General features: G+C 48.1%; 1 protein-coding gene across 1 annotated transcript; it reads left to right on the top strand.

The window, feature by feature from the left end:
* Positions 1-3,950: 3,950 nt before the first annotated feature.
* Positions 3,951-8,580, top strand: LOC128342727 (uncharacterized). The gene is made up of 2 exons (XM_053290465.1): positions 3,951-4,410; positions 7,973-8,580. The coding sequence occupies exons 1-2, from the start codon at positions 3,951-3,953 to the stop codon at positions 8,578-8,580; spliced, it is 1,068 nt and encodes a 355-aa protein (XP_053146440.1).
* The last annotated feature ends 12,692 nt before the right edge of the window (positions 8,581-21,272 follow it).

Here is a 21,272-nt window from a genome sequence, read left to right as displayed (position 1 = left end):
ATAGAGCAGCAGCTTCCAGCTGAATCTTTACTTAGAATCTGAAAGTTTCAGGGCACTGAGTGAATGTCTGCAACTAACAGTGACAGAGGAGGGCACAATGCTCTTTGAAATACCTATTAAAGCAAATGTCAAAGTCATATGCTGCTTCATCAAGAGGAAGCTTGTGCTCCCATATATGCCAACAAATAGTGAAAAGGAAAAAAGGTTGTATATATTTATTCTCTTTGTCACATGAAGCTTTTTAATATACTGTAGGTACAAGGTAAAATATGTTCAGAACAGGGAGATAATAGCTGTGGATCTGATAAGAATATAAAGCAATGCAGAAAATATACATATGAGAAAAACAAAGTTATATTCACATGGAAGATGTTCCTTATCAAGTGTTCTTTATCAAGCGTTTTGCCACTTGGTACACAAAGTTCCTTAGAAATAATAGAGATCAAGATTTGAATAGTTAGAGAGCCAACAAATACAGGGAAGTTTTATTGTCTTTTTGGATTTGGGGTGGTGTTGGTGTTGGTTTTGCCTTCCACATAAAATTCGGGGGAAATGAAAAAATATGCAATACTTCTTTTAATTATGAAATCTAAAGTTACTTAACTAGTTTGAGAAGAAACATTATGTGTAACTTAGGACCAAAATGTACCATCTGTTGAATGTATCAACTTTGCAATATACATACCTTTATTTTATTCAAACAACAATTAAAAAGATAACGAGTATTAGAGATGGAGCTGAACTGCAAGCTGCTTCACCCTAAGGTTCTTTTGTACATCTTAAGTTTTCACTATTTGCAAAAGTAGGGGGGGAAATATTGAAGATAAAAATAGAAACCATCAGCAATGGAATGAATAAAAGGAAAGTTTGATCTACTGGGCTTAGAAACAATGGCTGGCATTCAGACTAATGCAGCACTGCAGTGCTCATGCTGCCAATGCTGTGCTGGTGCTGGAAGGAGGGGCGATTTTCGTCCATCTCCTCTTCCTGAAGTCTACTGTGCCTGTTGAAAATATGTCCTTGAGGGTCACACAGCCTTCAAAGACATATTTCTGGCAGGCACAGTGGGCTTGCAAGGGGAAGATCAACAAAAATTGCCCCTCTCCCCAGGACTCATACGGCATTAGCAGTATGAGCACTGCATTAGTCTGAATGTCAGCTAGTAAGCAGACTTTGAGGCTGTTCGCACGCACACCCTAACCTGGGCTAGGGAAGCTCAGCCTAGGTTAGGCTGTGTGTGAGAACCCATGGGATCAGGCCTGATCCCAGCAGGGCAGTGCTGCCTAGCCCTGCTTTGAAATCTAGCTCTTAGCTGGCATTAAGGACTCGAGTGAGCCCTTAACCCTTGCTCCAGGATCATGTGTTCACTGAGGCTACGTTCAGCTCCAGCAGACACAGGGACAGGCTCCTAGAACACTGTCTCCTGGGGGAATCCCCCAATGCATTGCACATGTCACACAGTGCATTGTGGGATATCTGGAGACTAGGACACTTTATCCTGGCCTCTGGAATTCTGTGCTGTGCCAGTTAGCATGGATCATCTGGGAGTGCAGGTTTTTTAAATTTTTATTTCATTCAACATATTTCTATACCACCCAAAACTTGTGTCTTTGGACAGTTTACAATTGAAATCATATAAACAAACATTAAAATCTTTTGAAACCCAACATTAAAAATATTAAAATGATAAATCTAATTAAAAGCCTGGGTGAACAAATATGTCTTCAGTGCCTTTTTAAAAGTTGCCAGAGATGGGAAGGCTCTTATCTCAACAGGGAGCACATTCCAAAGCCCAGGGGCAGCTACGGAGAAGGCCCGTCCCCAAGTAGCCACCAGACTAGCTGGTGGCAACCATAGACATAACTCTCCAGAAGATCTCAATGGGCGATGGGGCTCATGGTGAAGATGCCGTTCTCACTCCCATCAAGATCAAGCACTCATCTGGGGGAGAGGTGAGTTCAACCAACCTTCCCCCATCCCCACTCGTCGCCCCACCCAACCAACCATGTGAATGCTGCCTTTATCTTTATCTTGCAGAACTAGAAGAAACTCATCTTTAGGGAGGAACTCAGAAAAGAACATTCCTATAATGCAGTACAGCTGAATAGTCAGTTAAACTTTGTAACAACTCTACAATATCTCTTCTACAATATATTATTATATGCTGTCATAATCTTGAACCCATATTTATTTATTTTATTTCTATCATTCTCCATTCCAGTAAATAAAATGTCCAAGAAAATACAAGCACATAATATATGTGTCCTGTCTCTTTAAGATTAGGTTGTGTTTGGTTGGGTGTAGTTTAGCTTTCTGTCTTCTAAGTGCAAGGTGCTCAGAGTTGTTGAGTCTTGTATGAATAAAGAAAGCTTCTAAACCTAGTTGTCTCCTGCTCCTTCAGGCCCCAGGTCAGGCCAACAAATGACTGGTTGTGAGTAAGCCTAACAACCTTACCTAGGGGAAGATACTACATAGTGTCAGAAGTGGGCCTGCACCTTTGGCAAGCTTGAAGTATTCTGCATGGGTAGCCTAGACTTGGAGAAACATGACAATAATGGAAGCTTCAGAGCTCTCTTCTGGGTTATGTTTGTCTGGCAACGGGGTGGGGGGAATTAGAGAAGATGGGGACAAAGGTTTCATCTGTATCTGACTGTGATTAATTCAGAGGATAAACCAGAAGAGAATAAGATTGAAATTCTTCTGCATTGTATTGGTGATAAGGCACTGGAAATACATAACAACATTCAGAATGTTTATGTAGGTTAGGAACATAGGAAGCTGCCATATACTGAGTTAGACCATAGGTCCGTCTTACTCATTATTGTCTACACAGACTGGCAGCAGCTTCTCCAAGGTTGCAGGCAGGAATCTCTTTCAACCCTATCTTGGAGATGCCAGGGAAGGAACGGAGCCTAGATGCTCTTCCCAGAGAGGCTCCATCCCCTAATGGGAATATCTTACAGCACTCACACTTCTAGTCTCCCTTTCATATACAACCAGGGCAGATCCTGCTTAGCTTAAGGGGTGCTACCACAAGTCCAGCTCTCTTCCCATCAGCTCTCTTCCCAGCTCTCTTCTCTTCTGCCAGGAAGGCCTCTGAAGAAGCCTTGAGAGCTTTTAAAACTTATTGAGCCTATGCCCCTCCCCTTGGCCTCGTGCAGAGGGGAGGGCGATTTGTGCCAGTCACCCCTGCACGAGGCCAAAAAAGGCCCGTGATTGGCCGGGCCGGAATAAGGGGGCGGGACTTGAGCCGTGTTAGACGGGCGCCCGCCCCCACGCTATCAGTTCGGGCCAGGCTTTCTATTGAAGAGGAGCTCTCGGTCGGAGCTCCTCTTCTACAGCGGAGGCACCTGGGCGGGCCCGACGGCGGCGTTTCGGGCGTTTTGCCTGTGGCAGCGCTCCTCGGGGCTTGGCTTTCGGCGGTGCAGGGATGGCTCCCTTGCTTCCTGGCCGCGTGGACGTCGCGGCCCGACTTCTGGCCAGTTGGCCACACGGTTTGGGGACGGGGTTGCTGCGCAGCTGGGCGGCTCAGGGTGGGAGTAGCTTGGCGTCGGGGACTGTGGGGGTTCGGGAGGCTTGCCATCAGCTGGGTGTGTGGGTTGGGCCCTGCCTGAAGGGCTTGGTGCTCGGCCTTGGGCATTTTCCTCCCCTGCCACCCCCCCCGCCTTTACTTCCTTGTTGGCCAGTTCTTCTGCTCGGCACCCCCTCCTCCTCCTTTTATAATTTTGGCCTCTTTTAAGTGGCCTTTTCGGTGGGTGGTTGGTTTGTGTGGGTTTCCTCCTGCCCTTTGACTTAGGTGTGGGCTTACAGCTATTTGCTTGATACTGCTGCTGATACCAATTGCACACGGACAAGGAGTGGCCTTGGGAAACGAAAGCAGCCGTGCAGGGGTGTTGGTTGGGGTCGTGGTAGTGCTGCGGGTTGGCTTTTGGTGGGCAAAGACCAATACAATGCCGGGTAAAGCAAAGGGTAAAAAGGGCGGTAAGCCTGTAAAGCCTCCTAAGCGGCCTGCACCCCCCCCTTCCTCGGATGAGGAGGATGATCAGGAGATGGTGCTTATTCGTGGCCTTGTGCAGAGGATGGAAGCGCTAGAGAAGGCCAGGGCTATTCCTCCTCCCGACAAAGACGCCGGGCCTTCGGGTGTTCCGAAACCTGCGCCTAAGCGCACGAGGGTGGCGGTTCGGACGCAATTATTAAAATCAATTTCTGATAGGTTGGCTGCACTAGAACATGGCGCTGTTCCTGGCGGTCCTGCGGCTCCTGCTCCCACAGCAACTTTGCCTGGTGTTCCAGATCCGGTGGTTCCGGTTCCAGTTCCTGATGTGCTTGAGCCGGCGGCTCCTATCGATCCCGCGCCTGCTGCACCGGCGGGGCCCAGTCCGGAAGGCCCACCTGCACCTTTGGTTCCGGGTGAGTCTGTTCCACCTACACCACCGGGCGGTACCGGCCAGTGGCCGCCTGTTCCCTGGCCGATACCTGCTGTGGGCGGATGGGGCAACCCATGGTGGCCGCCTTTCACCTCACACTGGGGTATGGGGCACTTTCCAGGTGCGGGTTACACGCAAGGGTATCCAAACATGGCAATGGGGTCGCAAGGGGCGGCCGAACAGGTGTGGTTAGGGCGTCCGCCCTACCCGGCGTTGCCGGCGGTGGGCCCGGCCGGGGCAACTAACGATTCAACGGGTCAGACTAGTGGCAGTGGTTTCTATCCCATGGGTATTTTGCCTACGGGACAGCATGCCCCCTACGGGGCAGTTGGGCTTCCATTGGGGGATCATCTCCTGCCTGCTACTAAAGAAAAAATTTTGCGGGGAGAATATGTAGACATTTTTAGCCTCTTGTTCCGGGAACCGGAGGTGAAGCATAAGGAAGGGGAGTCGTGTAAAGAACACGAAGCTACTAAGAGGAAACCCGTGGAGAAGACTTGGAACAATTGGCTTTCCGGCTTCACCATCTACATGGGGGTGCTTGTTCAGTCCCAGCCGGCTAGGGGTCCGGCCCTGCTTAAGTATATGGACATTATCCATAGGGCGATGTCGGATTTTGCAGGAACGGCGTGGGTCCGTTATGATGAGAGTTTTAGAATGAGGGCGGCCTTGGACCCCTCCCTGCCTTGGGATGCCCCGTTGCAGGAGCTTTGGCTGGTGATCATGTCGCCGTCCCGGCCGGTTGAGGGAGACAGGTCTGATAGCGGCCACCTGTTATCCAGGCCGCAAGGCGGGCCTTTGGCCCCTTCGGCGGGCCAGCAGTGGGTTCAACCCCACATGGTCTGCTGGGAGTTTAACAGTGGGGGTCGGTGCACGCGCCCGGCCTGTCGTTTCAGACATGCCTGCGGACTATGTGGGGCCAAACACACGAGCTCCAGTTGCCCTAGATCCCGTTCCTCCAGTGCCGGTGGTAGGTTTAGAGCCAGGGGAGGCAAGAAAGGCGGCCCTCCCCCACCCCCTTCGGGTAAAGGGACCCAGCCCAATCAACCTTGAAGAGCTGGCGCATTTGTTGGGGGAGTACCCGGATAGGGCAACCGCTGATTACTTGTTGGCGGGATTCCGGGATGGGTTTCGGATTCCTTCTAAGGCCCGGCGGGTGCCTACTGTGTCTAGGAATCTTAGGTCTGTGGTGGGGATGGAGGAGGTTGTCCGTAGGAAGATTAATAAAGAAATAGCAGCAGGCAGGGTTGCTGGGCCTTTTGATCGGCCCCCATTCCCTGAATTACGGATTTCCCCCTTGGGCGTGGTGCCCAAAAAGGCGCCGGGGGAATTCCGCCTTATACACCATTTGTCTCACCCCCGGGGGTCTTCCGTGAATGACGGGATCCCCGATGCCCTCTGCTCAGTTAGGTACACATCTTTTGACCAGGCTGTGCAGATGGTTAGGGCCCTGGGGCCCGGGGCCTTGTTGGCTAAATGCGATATTGAATCTGCATTTCGCCTCCTTCCAGTCCATCCAGATGATTTTGACTTGTTGGGTTTTACATTTGAGGGCAAGTTTTATTTCGATCGAGCCTTGCCCATGGGATGTTCTATTTCATGTGCGGCTTTCGAAGCCTTTAGTACATTTCTGGAATGGGCTCTAAGGCGCAGGGCGGGCCTGGCCTTTACGGCCCATTATTTACACGATTTTCTTTTTTCCGGTAGGGCCAATTCCACAGAATGCCAACATTTGCTGGGCTGCTTTACTGCAATGGCCTTGGAATTGGGGGTTCCCCTTGCTGCAGGGAAGACTGAGGGGCCGGTAACCCGGCTTTCTTTCCTCGGCATTGAATTGGATACTGTTGTGGGCTGTTCCAGGCTTCCCTTGGAAAAGTTGGGCAGCCTTTTGGCTTTAGTGCGGGCTATGGGGAGGGCTCATAAGGCCACGCTGCGGGAGCTCCAGGTGGTAGCCGGTCACCTTAATTTTGCCTGTAGGGCAGTGGCTCCTGGCAGGGCTTTCCTCCGCCGCCTTTGTGATATCATGTCTGGTTTGCGGGCCCCACACCATAGAGTTAGGGTTACCGAGGGGGTTAGGGCTGATCTGGCCTTGTGGGAGTCATTCCTTTCGGAATTTAACGGAGTATCTTTTTGGCGGGATGTGCAGCTCCTGGAGGCCGAACTGCAGGTCCATTCGGACGCTGCAGGAAGTGCCGGCTTTGGAGTGTATTTTCGGGGTCGGTGGTGTGCTGTCCGTTGGCCTGAGCATTGGGTCTTACGCGGGTGGACCAGGGACTTAACTTTCCTGGAATTTTTTCCCATCGTGGTGGCGGTGCACCTTTGGGCGGGCGAGTTTGCTGATTCCACGGTCCGCTTTTGGTGTGACAACCAAGCGGTGGTCCAGGTGGTTAACTCTCAGACTTCCCGTTCCCCGCGGGTTTTGGGTCTTCTGCGCGCGTTTGTGCTGCAATGCCTGCGGGCGAACATTTTGTTTGTGGCACGCCACGTCCTGGGCTTGCAGAATGACATTGCTGACGCCCTGTCTCGCTTTCAGGTGGACAGGTTCAGGGAATTAGCGCCCGAAGCAGCACTTCAGCCGGAGCCCATGCCAGCCGCGTTGTGGCAACTTGGCAGGTAGAGGCGCAGCGGGCTATTGCAGCCTCGCTGGCGCCTAGCACCTGGGCGAACTATTCCGCCAAGTTGGAGGCCTTCTCTCGGTTTCGGAAGGGTGAGGGGTTGGAGGAGTCTTGGCCGGTGCCAAGTGACCACCTGTTGCAGTTCCTTGTGCATTTACGCAGTGAAGGGCGGGCGGTATCCACCTTAGGTGGATACGTTGCTGCGCTTTCTTTTGCTGCCCAGGCGCGGGGTGTAGCTGATTGCTCGGGTGATCCCAGGGTCCGGAGAATGCTGGAAGGGTGGGCCCGGGGAGCCCCACGGATTGGGGATGGTAGGCTCCCTTTTACATTGGATTTGATCAGATCCTTGCTTGTGCACTTAACTATTTGTTGCAGGTCTTCCTGGGAAACCGCTCTTTTTCAAGCGGCCGTCTTGGTCGCTTTCTTTGGGGCTTTTCAGCCAGGGGAGCTGTTGCCTAGGAGTGGCCGCTCCCTTCAGGACCGCTGTCTGCAGTTTGCTGATCTCTCTCTCTCTGCGGGAGAAGCGCGTTTGATGTTACGCAAGTCTAAAACTGACCAGAGAGGGAGGGGGCAGGTGGTTCGTTTGGCGGCATCTAGTGCTCCCCTTATTTGTCCTGTGGCGGCGCTGAGGCGCTACCTTGACTTGGGCCCACGTGTTGGAGGCTGTTTGTTTGTACATAGCGGGGGGGATCCTTTAGCCCAGTACCAATTCTTGGCTGTGCTGCGTAGGGCCCTGGCTTCCACCGGGGTGCCCTCTGCGGGCTTCACGCTCCACTCCTTCCGGATTGGGGCCGCAACCACAGCCAGTCGGTTGGGTTTGAGGGAGGAAGAGGTGATGCGCATAGGGCGCTGGAAATCCAGTGCTGTGAAGCGTTATGTGCGTTGAGTGGGTGCTGTGGCACTAATGGTTTATCTATTTCCTTTTGGCAGGTTCTGGCGGGGCAGCGGCTCCTGTACGTATCCTCATTTGCGGCCATTCGTTGGTCTTCTGGGCGTTCAAGAGGGCCAGCACCTCGCAGTGGGGTACCCAGCTGGGATTGGCTGGGCGCGCAATTGTTTGTTGGAAAGGCATGCGGGGTATGCTCTGGAGCCAGCTGCTCCCGGCAGTCTGGGATTATGTAGGCAGGTCTCCCCGGCCAGATGTTCTTGTCATCCATCTGGGGGAGAATGATTTGGGCAAGCGGACTGGCGTTTCCTTGGTTCAGCAAGCCTCTTCCGACATGCAGGTTTTGCGGGCTTGGCTGCCTGGGGCCCACATTGTTTGGGCCGAGTGGTTGCAGAGGCGGGCGTGGCGTGGGGTCCAGAATCTCAGGGGCATTGAAAGGGCCAGGCGTAAGGCATCTGCCGCCATAGGTAAGTTGGTGGTGGCTGATGGTGGGTCGGTGTTGCACCAGCCTGGTCTCCTCGCCCGTTTCCCGCATTTGTTTCGCCCGGATGGGGTGCATCTTTCAGAGGAAGGATGTGATATCTATATCCGTAACCTCAGGAATAGGCTTGCTGAACTTTTGGAATTAGGTGGGGCAGGGAGGTCAAGCTAGGCTAACCTCCCTGTGTGGCAGGTACAGTGCGGGTACAGGGGTAATTTCAGGTATTAATTTGGTGAGCACCTTTGAATAACTAACTGGTAGATTGGTCAGTCGCTCCCTTGTGGTTTGTGCGGCCCAGGGAGATTGACTGTCATGAAACCAGCTTCGGGAATTCACCTGCTCTTGGGCTGCGCGGTCCGGGACGGGTGAAGACCTAGAAGTATTCAAGCCCCCTCAGGCGAGGGGGTTGGCTTTGAAGGCAGGAGATAGGTTGTACCTGCTTCCTGCCTGAGCCAAGGTGTGTCGCCCTTAAAGGTTTGGGGAAGGATGAGGTAATCTTAACCCAACCTTAGTTTACCTGCACTGTTATGATAAGGTGTTTAATCACCGTTTTGGTTGACAGTCCGCTACGCTTGTTAAATAAAGTTGTGGCCCTTTATCCCAAATAGAATATGTGTCCGTGTCTTTTTTGGGCTGGGGTCTGGGCACAATGCCCCTCCCCTTGGCCTCGTGCAGAGGGGAGGGCGATTTGTGCCAGTCACCCCTGCACGAGGCCAAAAAAGGCCCGTGATTGGCTGGGCCGGAATAAGGGGGCGGGACTTGAGCCGTGTTAGACGGGCGCCCGCCCCCACGCTATCAGTTCGGGCCAGGCTTTCCCCACCCTCCCTTTCCCTGGTTCAGAGCGGGTCTCGTGGCTGGTCGCTTCGGGGCCGAGTAGGAATTTTTTACCCTCAACGCATTGGCCACGGTTGGGGTTTTTTTCGCCTACTCCGTTCTGTTCTCAGGTTGGTAGCTTAGTTAGGCAGGTCACGACTAGGCAGGTACAGTGCGGGTACAGGGGTAATTTCAGGTATTAATTTGGTGAGCACCTTTGAATAACTAACTGGTAGATTGGTCAGTCGCTCCCTTGTGGTTTGTGCGGCCCAGGGAGATTGATTGTCATGAAACCAGCTTCGGGAATTCACCTGCCCTTGGGCTGCGCGGTCCGGGACGGGTGAAGACCTAGAAGTATTCAAGCCCCCTCAGGTGAGGGGGTTGGCTTTGAAGGCAGGAGATAGGTTGTACCTGCTTCCTGCCTGAGCCAAGGTGTGTCGCCCTTAAAGGTTTGGGGAAGGATGAGGTAATCTTAACCCAACCTTAGTTTACCCGCACTGTTATGATAAGGTGTTTAATCACCGTTTTGGTTGTCAGTCCGCTACGCTCGTTAAATAAAGTTGTGGCCCTTTATCCCAAATAGAATATGTGTCCGTGTCTTTTTTGGGCTGGGGTCTGGGCACAATTCCCACGATCACTAGAAAGTGAGCTAAGGGAGCCAAGTCCACTTTATAGTGATTGTCATAACCACTGGGCTTGCAGGTGAGACATGTGGGCATGACTGTAATGGAGACGGCAGTTGTGTGGGCGGCTGGTTCGGCCGCCTGTAGCAGATTGCTGGGTTGTCTGCGGGGAGAGCAGGCTAAGCCCGCTCTCCACGCTAACCCTGCCAAGGCGGTTCCCACTGATCGTGAGAACTGCCTCACTGTTTTGTTGCAGGGCTCTTACGAGGGTGGTGGAGCAATTGCTGTCAGGAGAAGGGCTTGCATGGCATCTAAAGGGATTTAAATGCTTTCCCTGCCAAGGGCGAGTGGTCCATTTCGAAAAGGTATGATCGCACTCAGCACTCCTCCTTGAAGATTGTGGCCAATGGCTGTCACCTTGAAGACTTTCTGATGCCTTGCTCACAGTCTGGTGACGTGAGCGCTATGGAGCTTGCTGGGATGTGGAAGAGAGAGGGGCTTCTCTAAGCTGAAAACGAAGGTTACTGGGCTGCGGTTGGACAAATGTCTGCGATGTGATTCACAGTTACAAAAATTAACCACGAGTTCTGCACCCACCAGTTTTGCATTGTGTGTGAATGTAGCCACTGTCTTTCATTTTAACCTGTCCCACTAGTATATTGTGAGGACTCATGAGTCGAGAACAAATGATAACATACCTTTCATATTGAAATGCACTGCACAGTATGTTGGCCCACAACCTATTTGCACCTCCATCAGTCTATAAAAAAAGCTAAAAATGCAAACGCAAAGAAGAATTTTGCAAAGTATAATCGAAAACCAATTACCTCAACCCAAGCTTAGCTGCTTTGCCAGCCTTTAATGAGCATATGATAGGCCCATGGATTTGTCTGAAAACCAAATGTTGTTTTGATGTGTTAGAGGTTCAGCCATCCTTTAGATAACTGCTGAACTTGGTTTATATATAAAAAGGAGCTCATTTAAGTATGAATCCCTTTTTATGTTGCTGAAGTGACAAACCAACCATAACATTCTGGCATGTTTGGTTACTAGTCATATCAAATTTTGTTAAATTAAAAAATGCTTCAATGTTCACTCTAGCCTAGAAATCTAATACACATCCAGAGGAAAATCAAAACATATATGAAATGTTAGTAATTAACTGTTGCTATTGAAACAGAGAACTTGAATTTATGAGGAACTATTTGCACAAGAAACTGGTCTCATTTGACATGGAGCCCTTGGCTTCTCCTCAGCCTCAGTTGTTTAATTAAATTTAAACACTGTACTACCTTCTTAAAAAGTTCTAATAAGGATAATTGAACTCATGCTAAAGAAGAACCTCATAAAATGACTGTGTTGTAATAGGAGATAGGACAATGGGCAGAGCAGATTAAGCTTTTTGCCCCCATCGGCAAAAAGGCTTTTGCCTCTCTTTTACCTTAAAAAAGCACCCCTGCACAGGAAAAGCTCCCACTTTTGCCCTTGAAATAATGCCGCTGCTGGTGGCCGGATAGGGCACGGTGGCTGCAGGGAGGACGGGTGGGTGGGGCGCGAGGAGAAGAGAGCCCCCCCCCTTTTACCTTTGAAAATGCTTCTATGTGGTGGGAATGGGGGGGGGAGAGCTCCTTCCAGCTCCCCTGCTCCTCCCAAGTGACTGCACGGGCCTCTCTGCTGTGCAGCCCATTTTTGGCCTTCCTCCACATGCTGAGAAAGGCCGACAATGGGCTGCAGAGCAGAGAGACCTGTGCAGTCACTTGGGAGGAGGGCAGCTGAGAGGAGCACAGCATCATTTTCAAACGTAAAAGGGGGAACTCTCCCCTCCTCGTGGCCCCTTCCTGCAGCTGCTGTGCCCTATCCCACCAACAGCAGTGGCGTTCTCTAAAGGGCAAAAGGGGGGACTTTCCCCTTGCCCCCCCTTCCTGCAGCTACCACTGCTGCCACGCAGCAACCTTTTTTAAGGTAAAAGGGGGGATTTTGCACCTTCACTGCAGCTGTCCCCCCAAGAGAGGAGCGGCAAAATTTGAGGAGCAGCAAAATTTGCCATTTCTCAAATGTTGCCACCATGGGTGAATGCCTACTCCGTTAATCCACCACTGACCAATGGGATCAGGCAAGGATTAAACAAGAAACTTTGTTCAAGGATTGAACAAGAAACCTCAGGGCTCTTTTTAGGCACAGATGGGAAGAGGAATGTGCAACATACATTGGTCCCTGTGATCGGCATGAACTATGAAGCCTCTGTATTATTGGCAGAGGCGTAACTATAGGGGGGGCAGGTGCCCCGGGCACCATCTTTTCTGGTCACGTGGGGGGCGCCGCCATGACCAATTTTTTTTTTAAAAAAATTAATTTTTTGTTAATACAAATGTTTCCTGCTCAGTGCAGCAGCGCTGCAGCAGTCAAGGGAGCACATCGGTGCCCATCGGTTCCCCACGAGCGGTCCCTTCCGCGCCGCCTCCGCGCCCCCCCCCCGCATTGCTTTGCTGGTGCCTGGCGGCCAGTCAGTGGCCTGGCTTGGCAGCGGCGACGAGCGCTTGTGAGGAAAAACCTAAGTATAATGTAGTATGTTGGGGGGGGCAGTGGGGGGGGCGCCATTTCAGTGCTTGCCCCGGGCGCCGTTTTCCCTAGTTACGCCTCTGATTATTGGCCAGGTCTCGGAACAAACAACAAATACAGAAACTTGATCATTTTTGCCTGATGAACAGAGCAGTCCCACCCAGATTCCAGCTTCAGTCATTGATCGCAGGGACCCTGAGCTGCAAACTCTTCAGGAGGCTAGTCCAACTATCAGGTGAAATCGGGCTAGGAGAGCCTAGTCCAATTTCGCCTGACCATCTGAACCACCGGGCCTGCAGGCAAGTCTGGTGGCCTCCAGGTGGTTAACCCACCAAAGTAACCCTCCCCTTTTGCTTGTGAGTTGCTGCAGCGTGGATCCATGCCATGGCTACTCATGAGTAGACCCCCGACTGGGAGGCTGAAAAGCAGCCTCCTGGCTCGTGGGTCTCTCCAGCATGCCTCGTGCAGGGCATGCTGGAGCTTCCGGAGGCCACGCTGCCCAAAAACTCCCCAGCCCCGGCTGCTGGGTGGGTGGCTGCTGCGGCTGCCCAGAGTAGACTGTCTGCTCATCTAATTGTGTGAAGAGCCTCCAGGTCTGGATTTGTTATGTTTGCCCCAGCCCCACTTGACCCTGACTGCTTGGCTAAATCTCTAGCAACAAGTGAAACTACCTTAAATCCACATGTGCAGATTGGGTAAAACAAAGCAAAGACAGCATTTTGCTTTCCAGGCCACTGCATGGGTTTCAACTTGCTGCTTGTTTGCATATTTTGCAATTCACACAGTGGTTTCCTTGCAGGAATAGTAAAAACCCAGACATATCACAGCAGCTTTTACTTTGAGCAGGAAGCATTCAAAAATTGAATCCCCTATTCTTAGAAGTAGCTGCTTCAGTACTGTGTTCCTTCTTCCACATTACACTGATAATGCAAGTTCGAGCAATATGTCCCCCTGTCATTCCTTTGTTGTACATAACCCTGAGGTCTTTCCTTAACTGAAGGTAATGGCTTTACACACAATCCATGTATAGAGCCAACAGGGGGGTTGGGGGAGAGCGAGCTTGACCCGTTCTCCCCGCAGATGATCAGGGAGCCCTCCCTTGGGAACCAGATCACCCACCCAGACGATTACCAGTTCTGTCATGGAGATGGTTGTGGTGGTGGCGTTTGGGGGCCTCCTGGACCTCGTAAGTCCCAGAATACTCTTGCGAGTGCGCAGGACATTCTGGGGAGCCACCCAATGCCGGTCGGGAGGCTATTTGTGAGTAAGTGCTGCACAAAGCTGCATGGCACTGATACATGATCAGTTAACCCACTTTTCAGGGAACTGAACCTGTGATATTCTATATGTAAAACATATGCTCTACTGCTGAGCTATGTCCTCCCATTACACCCACTCACCCACGAAAGTATCTCCAGGTAATAGGTATGGCAAAGAATTATATCTGAGTCACTTAGAGGGCCAGTTGCTATCAAACACAATACTAAGTTAGATTGACCAAAGGAGTTACATCAAAGATATGGCAGAAACGTGATAAATGTAGCTATTTCTGTGCATCAACACATGGGGCAGGATCTTATGCCACTGGTACTAGAAAAGGTCTGTTATGTAGAGGATTCAAGTCAGTGGGCATCTTAATGTACCCGAATAAAAACCTGTTGAACAGTTAAGTCCTTTAGAAACTTCCCGGTGCTTGGAAAATACTTGTGACTTGCGTCTGCTCATGGTTTGTACTATCAATTCTTGCATATCTCTGCCTTTTGTTCACTTGTGAGGCACCAAAGGTCATGAGGGTTTTATCTTGCAAATCATTCCCATTATTATTTCTAAACATCAAGTACTGGGTTTTGCCTTCTAGAAAAAATAAAACGCTTGATGAGGGGAATGCATTTTCCATTTAATGATTCTCAATGGGCAATTTTTGTGATTTATATCAATAGGAAGATAATTGGCTATTCAGCGGAGGGATAGAATTAAATGGAGCCTGGGCAACCTACTTCTAAATCAACAGAGGGAAGTATCCCAGCTTCCTGATGCTTAAAAGATGATCCAATAGCCGGAAGATTTAATAACATGCAATGAAAATATTTACCAAATGGAGGTAATTTCTTTTGGAATTGGAAGCTATTAAAAACTGTGTAAACAATCTTTTGAAATTAATTACTTTTACAGAGCTGTTTTTTGAAGTAACCACAAGACATACAGAAAAAAATGGTTAGACTAATTCTATTCTGGAATGAAAGTCTGATTGACTGGAGAGGTGCCAAAAGTAGTCAAAAAAGCAATGAGAATCCTAAGTATCTTCACAGTCTGATCAATACATTTAATCAACAACAACTGGTTTTCTTGTTTCAAAGCACTAAGAAAAGCTGGGCTAAATTTCTGTTGCTTTTGGCATGAAGAAGCAGGAATCTCTGAGCATAACATTAAGAGCAGCCCTGCTAGATCAGGCCCAAGGCCTATCTAGTCCAGCATCCTGTTTCATACAGTGGCCCACCAGATGACTCTGGGAAGCCCACTGGCAAGAATGTGGGGGCATGCCCTCTATCTCTAACTGGTATTTAGAGGCATCTTGCCTCTGAGGCTGGAGGTGGCCTGTAGTCACCAGAGTAGTAGCCATTGATAGATTGGTCCTCCATGAATTTGTCTAAGCCCCTTTTAAAGCAATCCAAGCTAGTGGCTATCACCAGATCCAATGGCAGAGAATTCCTTAGATTATTATTAATTTTTTCCTTATTCATATTTATTTATTTATTTATTTTAATTCATTTTAATGTTTATATTCCACTCTTCCTCCAAGGAGCCCAGAATGGTGTACATAGTTAAGTTTCTCCTCACAACAACCCTGTGAAGTAGGCTAGGCTAAGAGAGACATGACTGACCCAGAGTCACCCAGCAAGTATCATGGATGAATGGGGATCATAAATCATAAATTGTGGCTTGGGATGATGGGAGCTGTAGTTCAACAACAGCTGGAGAGCCCAGGTTGCCTGCCCCTGCCCTAAAAACTTCAGCCCCTGGGTCTCAGTGCATAGTCCTTGTGGTTAGGCAGACTGTTGTTTTGCCTCCAGCTGTCCCACTTTCCCAAACAGTAAGAAGTTCCAAAAGTTCACCTTGGATGCTGCTTTTTGGTTCATTGATGCAGGGATACAGACTGAGTATGGGATGAAGCTGAGAAAATGACAGGTCATTCAAGTCAACAGGAGGTTGCATCAGAAAGGCCAAACCCTGCATCAGGAGCTACTCCAGCTCTCCCTACTTTCCTTCAGTCTGCCCCTAGTAGATCGCCTCCTCTTTTCACATTTGCCTCTCTCTCTCTCTCTCTCTCTCTCTCTCTCTCTCTCTCTCTCTCTCACACACACACACACACACACACACACACACACACACACACACACGTCATTCACACATTCAAAACCGTGTTCTACCCAGGTTTGGGAGCTGTGTGTACTCCCAATTTTTGATTGTGTGGAAGCAAGGTTAGAGGAAAACCTGGGTAGAAGTGATTGTGTGGAAGCAAGGTAGGAGAAAAAGCTACCCAGGTTTTCCTCTAACCTTGCTTCCACACAATCACTTCTACCCAGGTTTTCCTCTAACCTTGCTTCCACACAATCAAAAATTGAAAGTAAACCTCCCAAACCCGGGTAGAACACAGTTTTTGATTGTGTGAATGACCTCACTTACTTGCAGAGGTGTGGGAACAGGGATGTTACTGCTACCTACCTGCTTTTTGTCCTACCTGCTTTTTGACAGATCCATCGTAATGTCATAGGAACATAGGAAGCTGCCATATACGGAGTCAGACCACTGGTCTATCTAGCTCAGTGTTGTCTTCACAGACTGGCAGCAGCTTCTCCAAGGTTGCAGGCAGGAATCTCTCTCAGCCCTATCTTGGTGATGCCAGGGAGGTCATTCAATTTTGAATGCCACTCATTCAAAATTATCGGAGTGATTAGCAAAATATCCTCTGGACCTCTTTGCCCAACACCCAGTGATTAACTCACAAAAGGATTGGCCAGCGAGCTAACTACCCCAAGCTCACACTATTGCTGTGAAATTGGATATATCCCCAGGAGCAAAGGCAGTACAAGGCAAGATTGAAGAGCTGGCAAACAAAAATGAATCCATACATGAAGCAAGCAGCTTGCAGTCTGCTCATTTGATGCATTGGAGGGGATTAAATTGCTTTAAAGCTTGATTCCTCTCTCTGGTGCGATGTGCATTGCTCCTGCCTTTTTGTTTTAATAACTGCTTTATTGTGCTGCTTACATATTTTCTGTTACATATTGTTGTCTGTTACAATTGAGATAAATCGGATATGAATTCCAAAGCACCGAGCAAATGCTATATAGATATGGTGGATAAGCAGCAGCACTGGGGTTGGGAAATGAATTCCAAAGAACCTGGGCATCTGTAGGGCTTTTTCTGGTGGGAGGGGGACAAAGTCTTCAAGCCTATGCCCACATACCTTGGAGCAAGTCCCATTAAATTCAGTGGGACTGCCTCAATCTGGAGGTGGCAACTGCCTCCCCACCACACACACCCATGCATAGTTACTAGCATCAAACTTGTAGCTATAGGCTATTTCCTTCTTTCAATGGTTTTTTCTTTGTTCCTAACAGAGGTGAGGTGAAAGCATGAGAGAAAGGCAGTACCAGAAATGGCACAATGTACTATGGGCACCATAGTCTTTTCAGAGCCTCCAGGCACAGTAGCAAGGCCCAGAGGCCCTGAAAAGCCTAAGGTTCTCTCAATATATGGCCTTTCCAAGGACTTCCAGGTAGGGATGCGCACGGGCTGGTTGGCACAGTTTGGTCCAAATTTGAACCAAATTCGGACCAAACTGTGGGTATTCAAACGATTTGTTCGAACCGATCAGCTAGACCGGACAGTTCAATAAACCAGCTCAAACCGGTTCATGATTGAACCACTCAAACCAGCCTAATTCCCAGCAGTCCTGTTCACTATTGAACCAGTTCTGCACATCCCTACCTCCAAGAAACAAAATAAAAACAAAAACCTGTTGTACTGTGGGTCTTTTTAAATACAAAAAACTGCTACATAGATACTGCTCCCTTGCCTCTGCCAGGAGCAGCATACAGTTGAAAAAGCCTGCCCTGCCCCACCTTATGTGGTGTTTTTAGTTAATCCATTTATTGATCCAGGCTAGCTTTTGAATGGTGCTTTAGTTACTTTTATTAAGTAGAGGCGGAGCTAATAAACAGCCAGCAGCAAGAGCACTGAAAGCAGACTGCACTTCCCTCTCTGTAAATAATGAGGCTATTCACACGCACAGAGGAAACCAGGCTAAGGGAGCCTGGTCCGGTTTCCCCTGTGTTTGTGAACCACCAGGAGCCATGTGGCTCCCGGCGGTTAGCCAGCTTAATTGTCCCCCCTAAATGAGGTTAGTGGAGTGAGCGCTCCATGATAATAACAACAACAACAACAACACCCCTGTTTAGCTGATTGTGAGTCACCGTGGTGCAGCTTTGCGCAGTGGCAACTCATGAGTAGACCCCCAACCAGGAGGCAACAGCAAGCTTCCCAGCCTTAGGGGTCTCTCCGGAATGCCCTGCGCACTTGTGCGGAGAATCCTGGGATTTCTGGGGAATGGGTGGCCCCCGATCCCTGCCACCCCTACTGGCTCCATAACGGAGCCGGTAGCCGTGTGGGCAGCCAATTTGGTTGCCCAGGGCTAGCCTGATGATCGTCTGCAAGGAGAGTGGGCTTGACCCGCTCTCCCTACAGAACCCTATTAGGCTCTACACACCGATCATGTGTAGAGCCTCAATATCTCTCTCATTAAACCATTAATATTCCTGATTCAACTCCAAAGTCTTGTCCTTGCATACCACAACTATTTTCTCTGGATTCTACATCCTGCTTAGCAAGTAATTCAGAGGTAGGGGATAAGAAAGTTCCCTTGCTAGTTTTGCATTTGTTCCATAAATCAAGATGAAAAAACTCCTAAATTCAGTGAACCATTTTGCAGCACTTTCCAAGGGCCTATGCCATCCAACTTCCAGAACTAGTAGTATTAAACACTTTTCATTACTTGATTGATTGATTTGAGATTGATTTGAAAAGGAGAGTTCAGCTTTCTCACTGGTTTTGATATTTTAAAAGTTCTTACTTTTGCCTGGATCATTCTCTTAATGTAAACATGCATATTTAAATGAGTCTAGCTTTGTCTCTGCTTGCTTTTAGATGAGAAGCAAATTGTTATAGTATTTATCAGCTGTATAATGACAAATTGTATAATTATACAAGCTGTATAATATTTACTGGGTCTTTTCTGTGGTAGGGAGCAACTGTATTGGCTTAAAACCTTTCACTGAAAAATAACAGATGTATTATACTTATACGCACCTGGAAATCCTTTCTTTTTAAAAGATAAAGGCAAACACAGTTGAATTTAATTATAAATATGTTCTAAGAATAAGAGTGTTTCTGGACAGGAAGTTCTTCAACTCCCAGCTGAATATCGTACATCAAATCACCCATCAGTGGCAGTATTGTGATCCATAGGACTCCCATGCTGACACTCTATAGTTGACAGTGGTGATTCTCCTTTGCTTCTTTGTTTGCTGTGTTTAAACAAGATTTTGTATCTCTATGCTTGTAGTTTGTGGATTCTCGAGACATTGATGAATACATCTGATCCCTTTAAAGGATCCAGATAAACATGTTCAAAATTAAAAGTGGAATTCACAATTGATGTTTAAAGTGTTTCATTGAAACACTTAATCATTAACCATATTCTGAACATATTCAGAAATCAAGCCTGAAAGGTACCTTCTGAGGTACAGACTTAGCCTGGCTCAAGGCCTAATTTCAGTCATATGAGGAAAAACTAAAACTAAAATTAGTCAAAACCAAGAAAAAATACCAGAACTCTAGTGGGGGGGGGGGGAGTGGCAAGCTCCCATTAAGTATTTACATTGATCAAGTCCTTTTGAATTCAGTGAACATAAGAACAGCCCTGCTGGATCAGGCCAAGGCTCATCTAGTCTGGCTGGCATCCTGTTTCACACAGTGGCCCACCAGATGTCACTGGGAGCCTACAGGCAGGAGTTGAGGGCATGCCCTCTCTCCTGCTGTTACTCCCCTGCAACTGGTACTCAGAGGCATCTGACTAGTAGCCCTCCGACTAGTAGCCATTGATAGATCACTCCTCCATGAAGTTATCCAAGCCCCTCTTAAAGCCATCCAGGTTGCTGGCTGTCACCACATCTTGTGGCAGAGAATTCCACAAGTGGATTATGTGTTGTGTGAAAAGGTACTTCCGTTTGCTGGTCCTAAATTTCCCGGCAATCAATTTCATGGGATGACCATGAAATGGGATGACCATGTGAGAGGGAGAAGAATTTCTCTCTATTCACTTTCTCCTGTCCACTCCATGCATGATTTTATAGACCTCTATCATGTCTCCCTGCAGTCGTCTTTTTTCTATAAGAACAGTGGGATGGGTTTATTTTAAATCCAAGTGCTCTAGTCCAAGCATTAAGAGCATTCATACATTTATCAGTGTGGCATAATTCATCAGTTAAAATGAAATGTATTACAGAGGTGCTCTTATATCATAGCAATAGTGGCAGCATGAAAATCTAGAGAGAGAAAGCAGATTACCTACTATCCAGTGATACAGTACATTGACAAATCCACTATAATTTCAATAAGTGCTCTCTCTGTATATTTATCTGCTCAGTGTTCTTCAAGTGAACATTATATGCATCTCACTGAGTCACTGTGGTATTGGGTGAAGGTCTAATATTAGTACTCTATGGCAAGGAACAGCATGGCTTATTTGTATGACTGGTTGGGTAGTAGCATCCAAGCTGGCCTGTAGATTGGATACCCCTTGGAGCAGGGGCCTGTCCTCTTGCACTCTGTAAAACATTATGTGCGCTGATAGTGCTATCTTAATTGTAACAAAAAATATTTTAGGGATAGGGGAAAATAACAAAACTGAACGAATAAATAATAAATAAATTGTATGCTATCTGAAGGGGGAAAGATAGTACACACACACACACACACACACACACACACACACACACACACACACACAAAACACACACACACACACACACACACACACAAACTATAGGGAAGATTACACTGTCCCTTCTACATTCTAAAGAAACCAGTCCCCTTTCTTGTTTCTTAGCAATAAGAATAGGACTGATAAAATCTATAGTGTGTACCAAGTTTTTATCATAATTCTAGCCCACGGAAGACTCGAGCTGCAAATGTATTTCTTCATAAAATATACATATGCTTTTGGTCAGCATGTTGGGTGGTTGTTGGTTTTACTTCTGTAATATAAATGTTTAATCAGATAAGATAAAAGGGAAAATGTTCAAAAGAGGTTGCATAGGAAGTGAAAATGCCAGAAGCTTCAGCAGAAGTGGTGTTAGATTTGACAAATATGAATGCTATTTATAGATAGATACCACAACAGTAAAGTGGACTGTTAAGGAAAGAAAGCCAGCACAGGTTTTAAGAAGAAACCTTGAATGCTTATGAATATACAGTAGGCTTTGTATGACACATTTCAGTGCTATCTGTCTGAATGGTTTATAATACATCTGCCAGTTTTTCAGACTTGATCATTTCTGTCTGAAATACCAGATGAAATTCACTTAGATTTATGGAAACCAATTGGTATGTGTGTAATTCAAACAAAGAACAAAATGCAGATAATTAATACTACCAAATATCATTTAAACTGTGTACCACATTGTAGCAGGTGTACCCAAAACCCACTGGGTAGACCCCTCCATGGTTACAGGAGACTGAAGGACTGACTCTAATTAAGGGGACTGACATCCTAGGCTGATAATGATTGTTTCCACCACCTACTCT

The sequence above is a fragment of the Hemicordylus capensis genome, chromosome 2, assembly GCF_027244095.1.
Source record: "Hemicordylus capensis ecotype Gifberg chromosome 2, rHemCap1.1.pri, whole genome shotgun sequence".
NCBI classification, from domain to species: Eukaryota; Metazoa; Chordata; class Lepidosauria; order Squamata; family Cordylidae; genus Hemicordylus; species Hemicordylus capensis.
The sequence above is the reverse complement of the archived record's forward strand: the minus strand, read 5'-3'. Positions and strand labels throughout refer to the sequence as shown.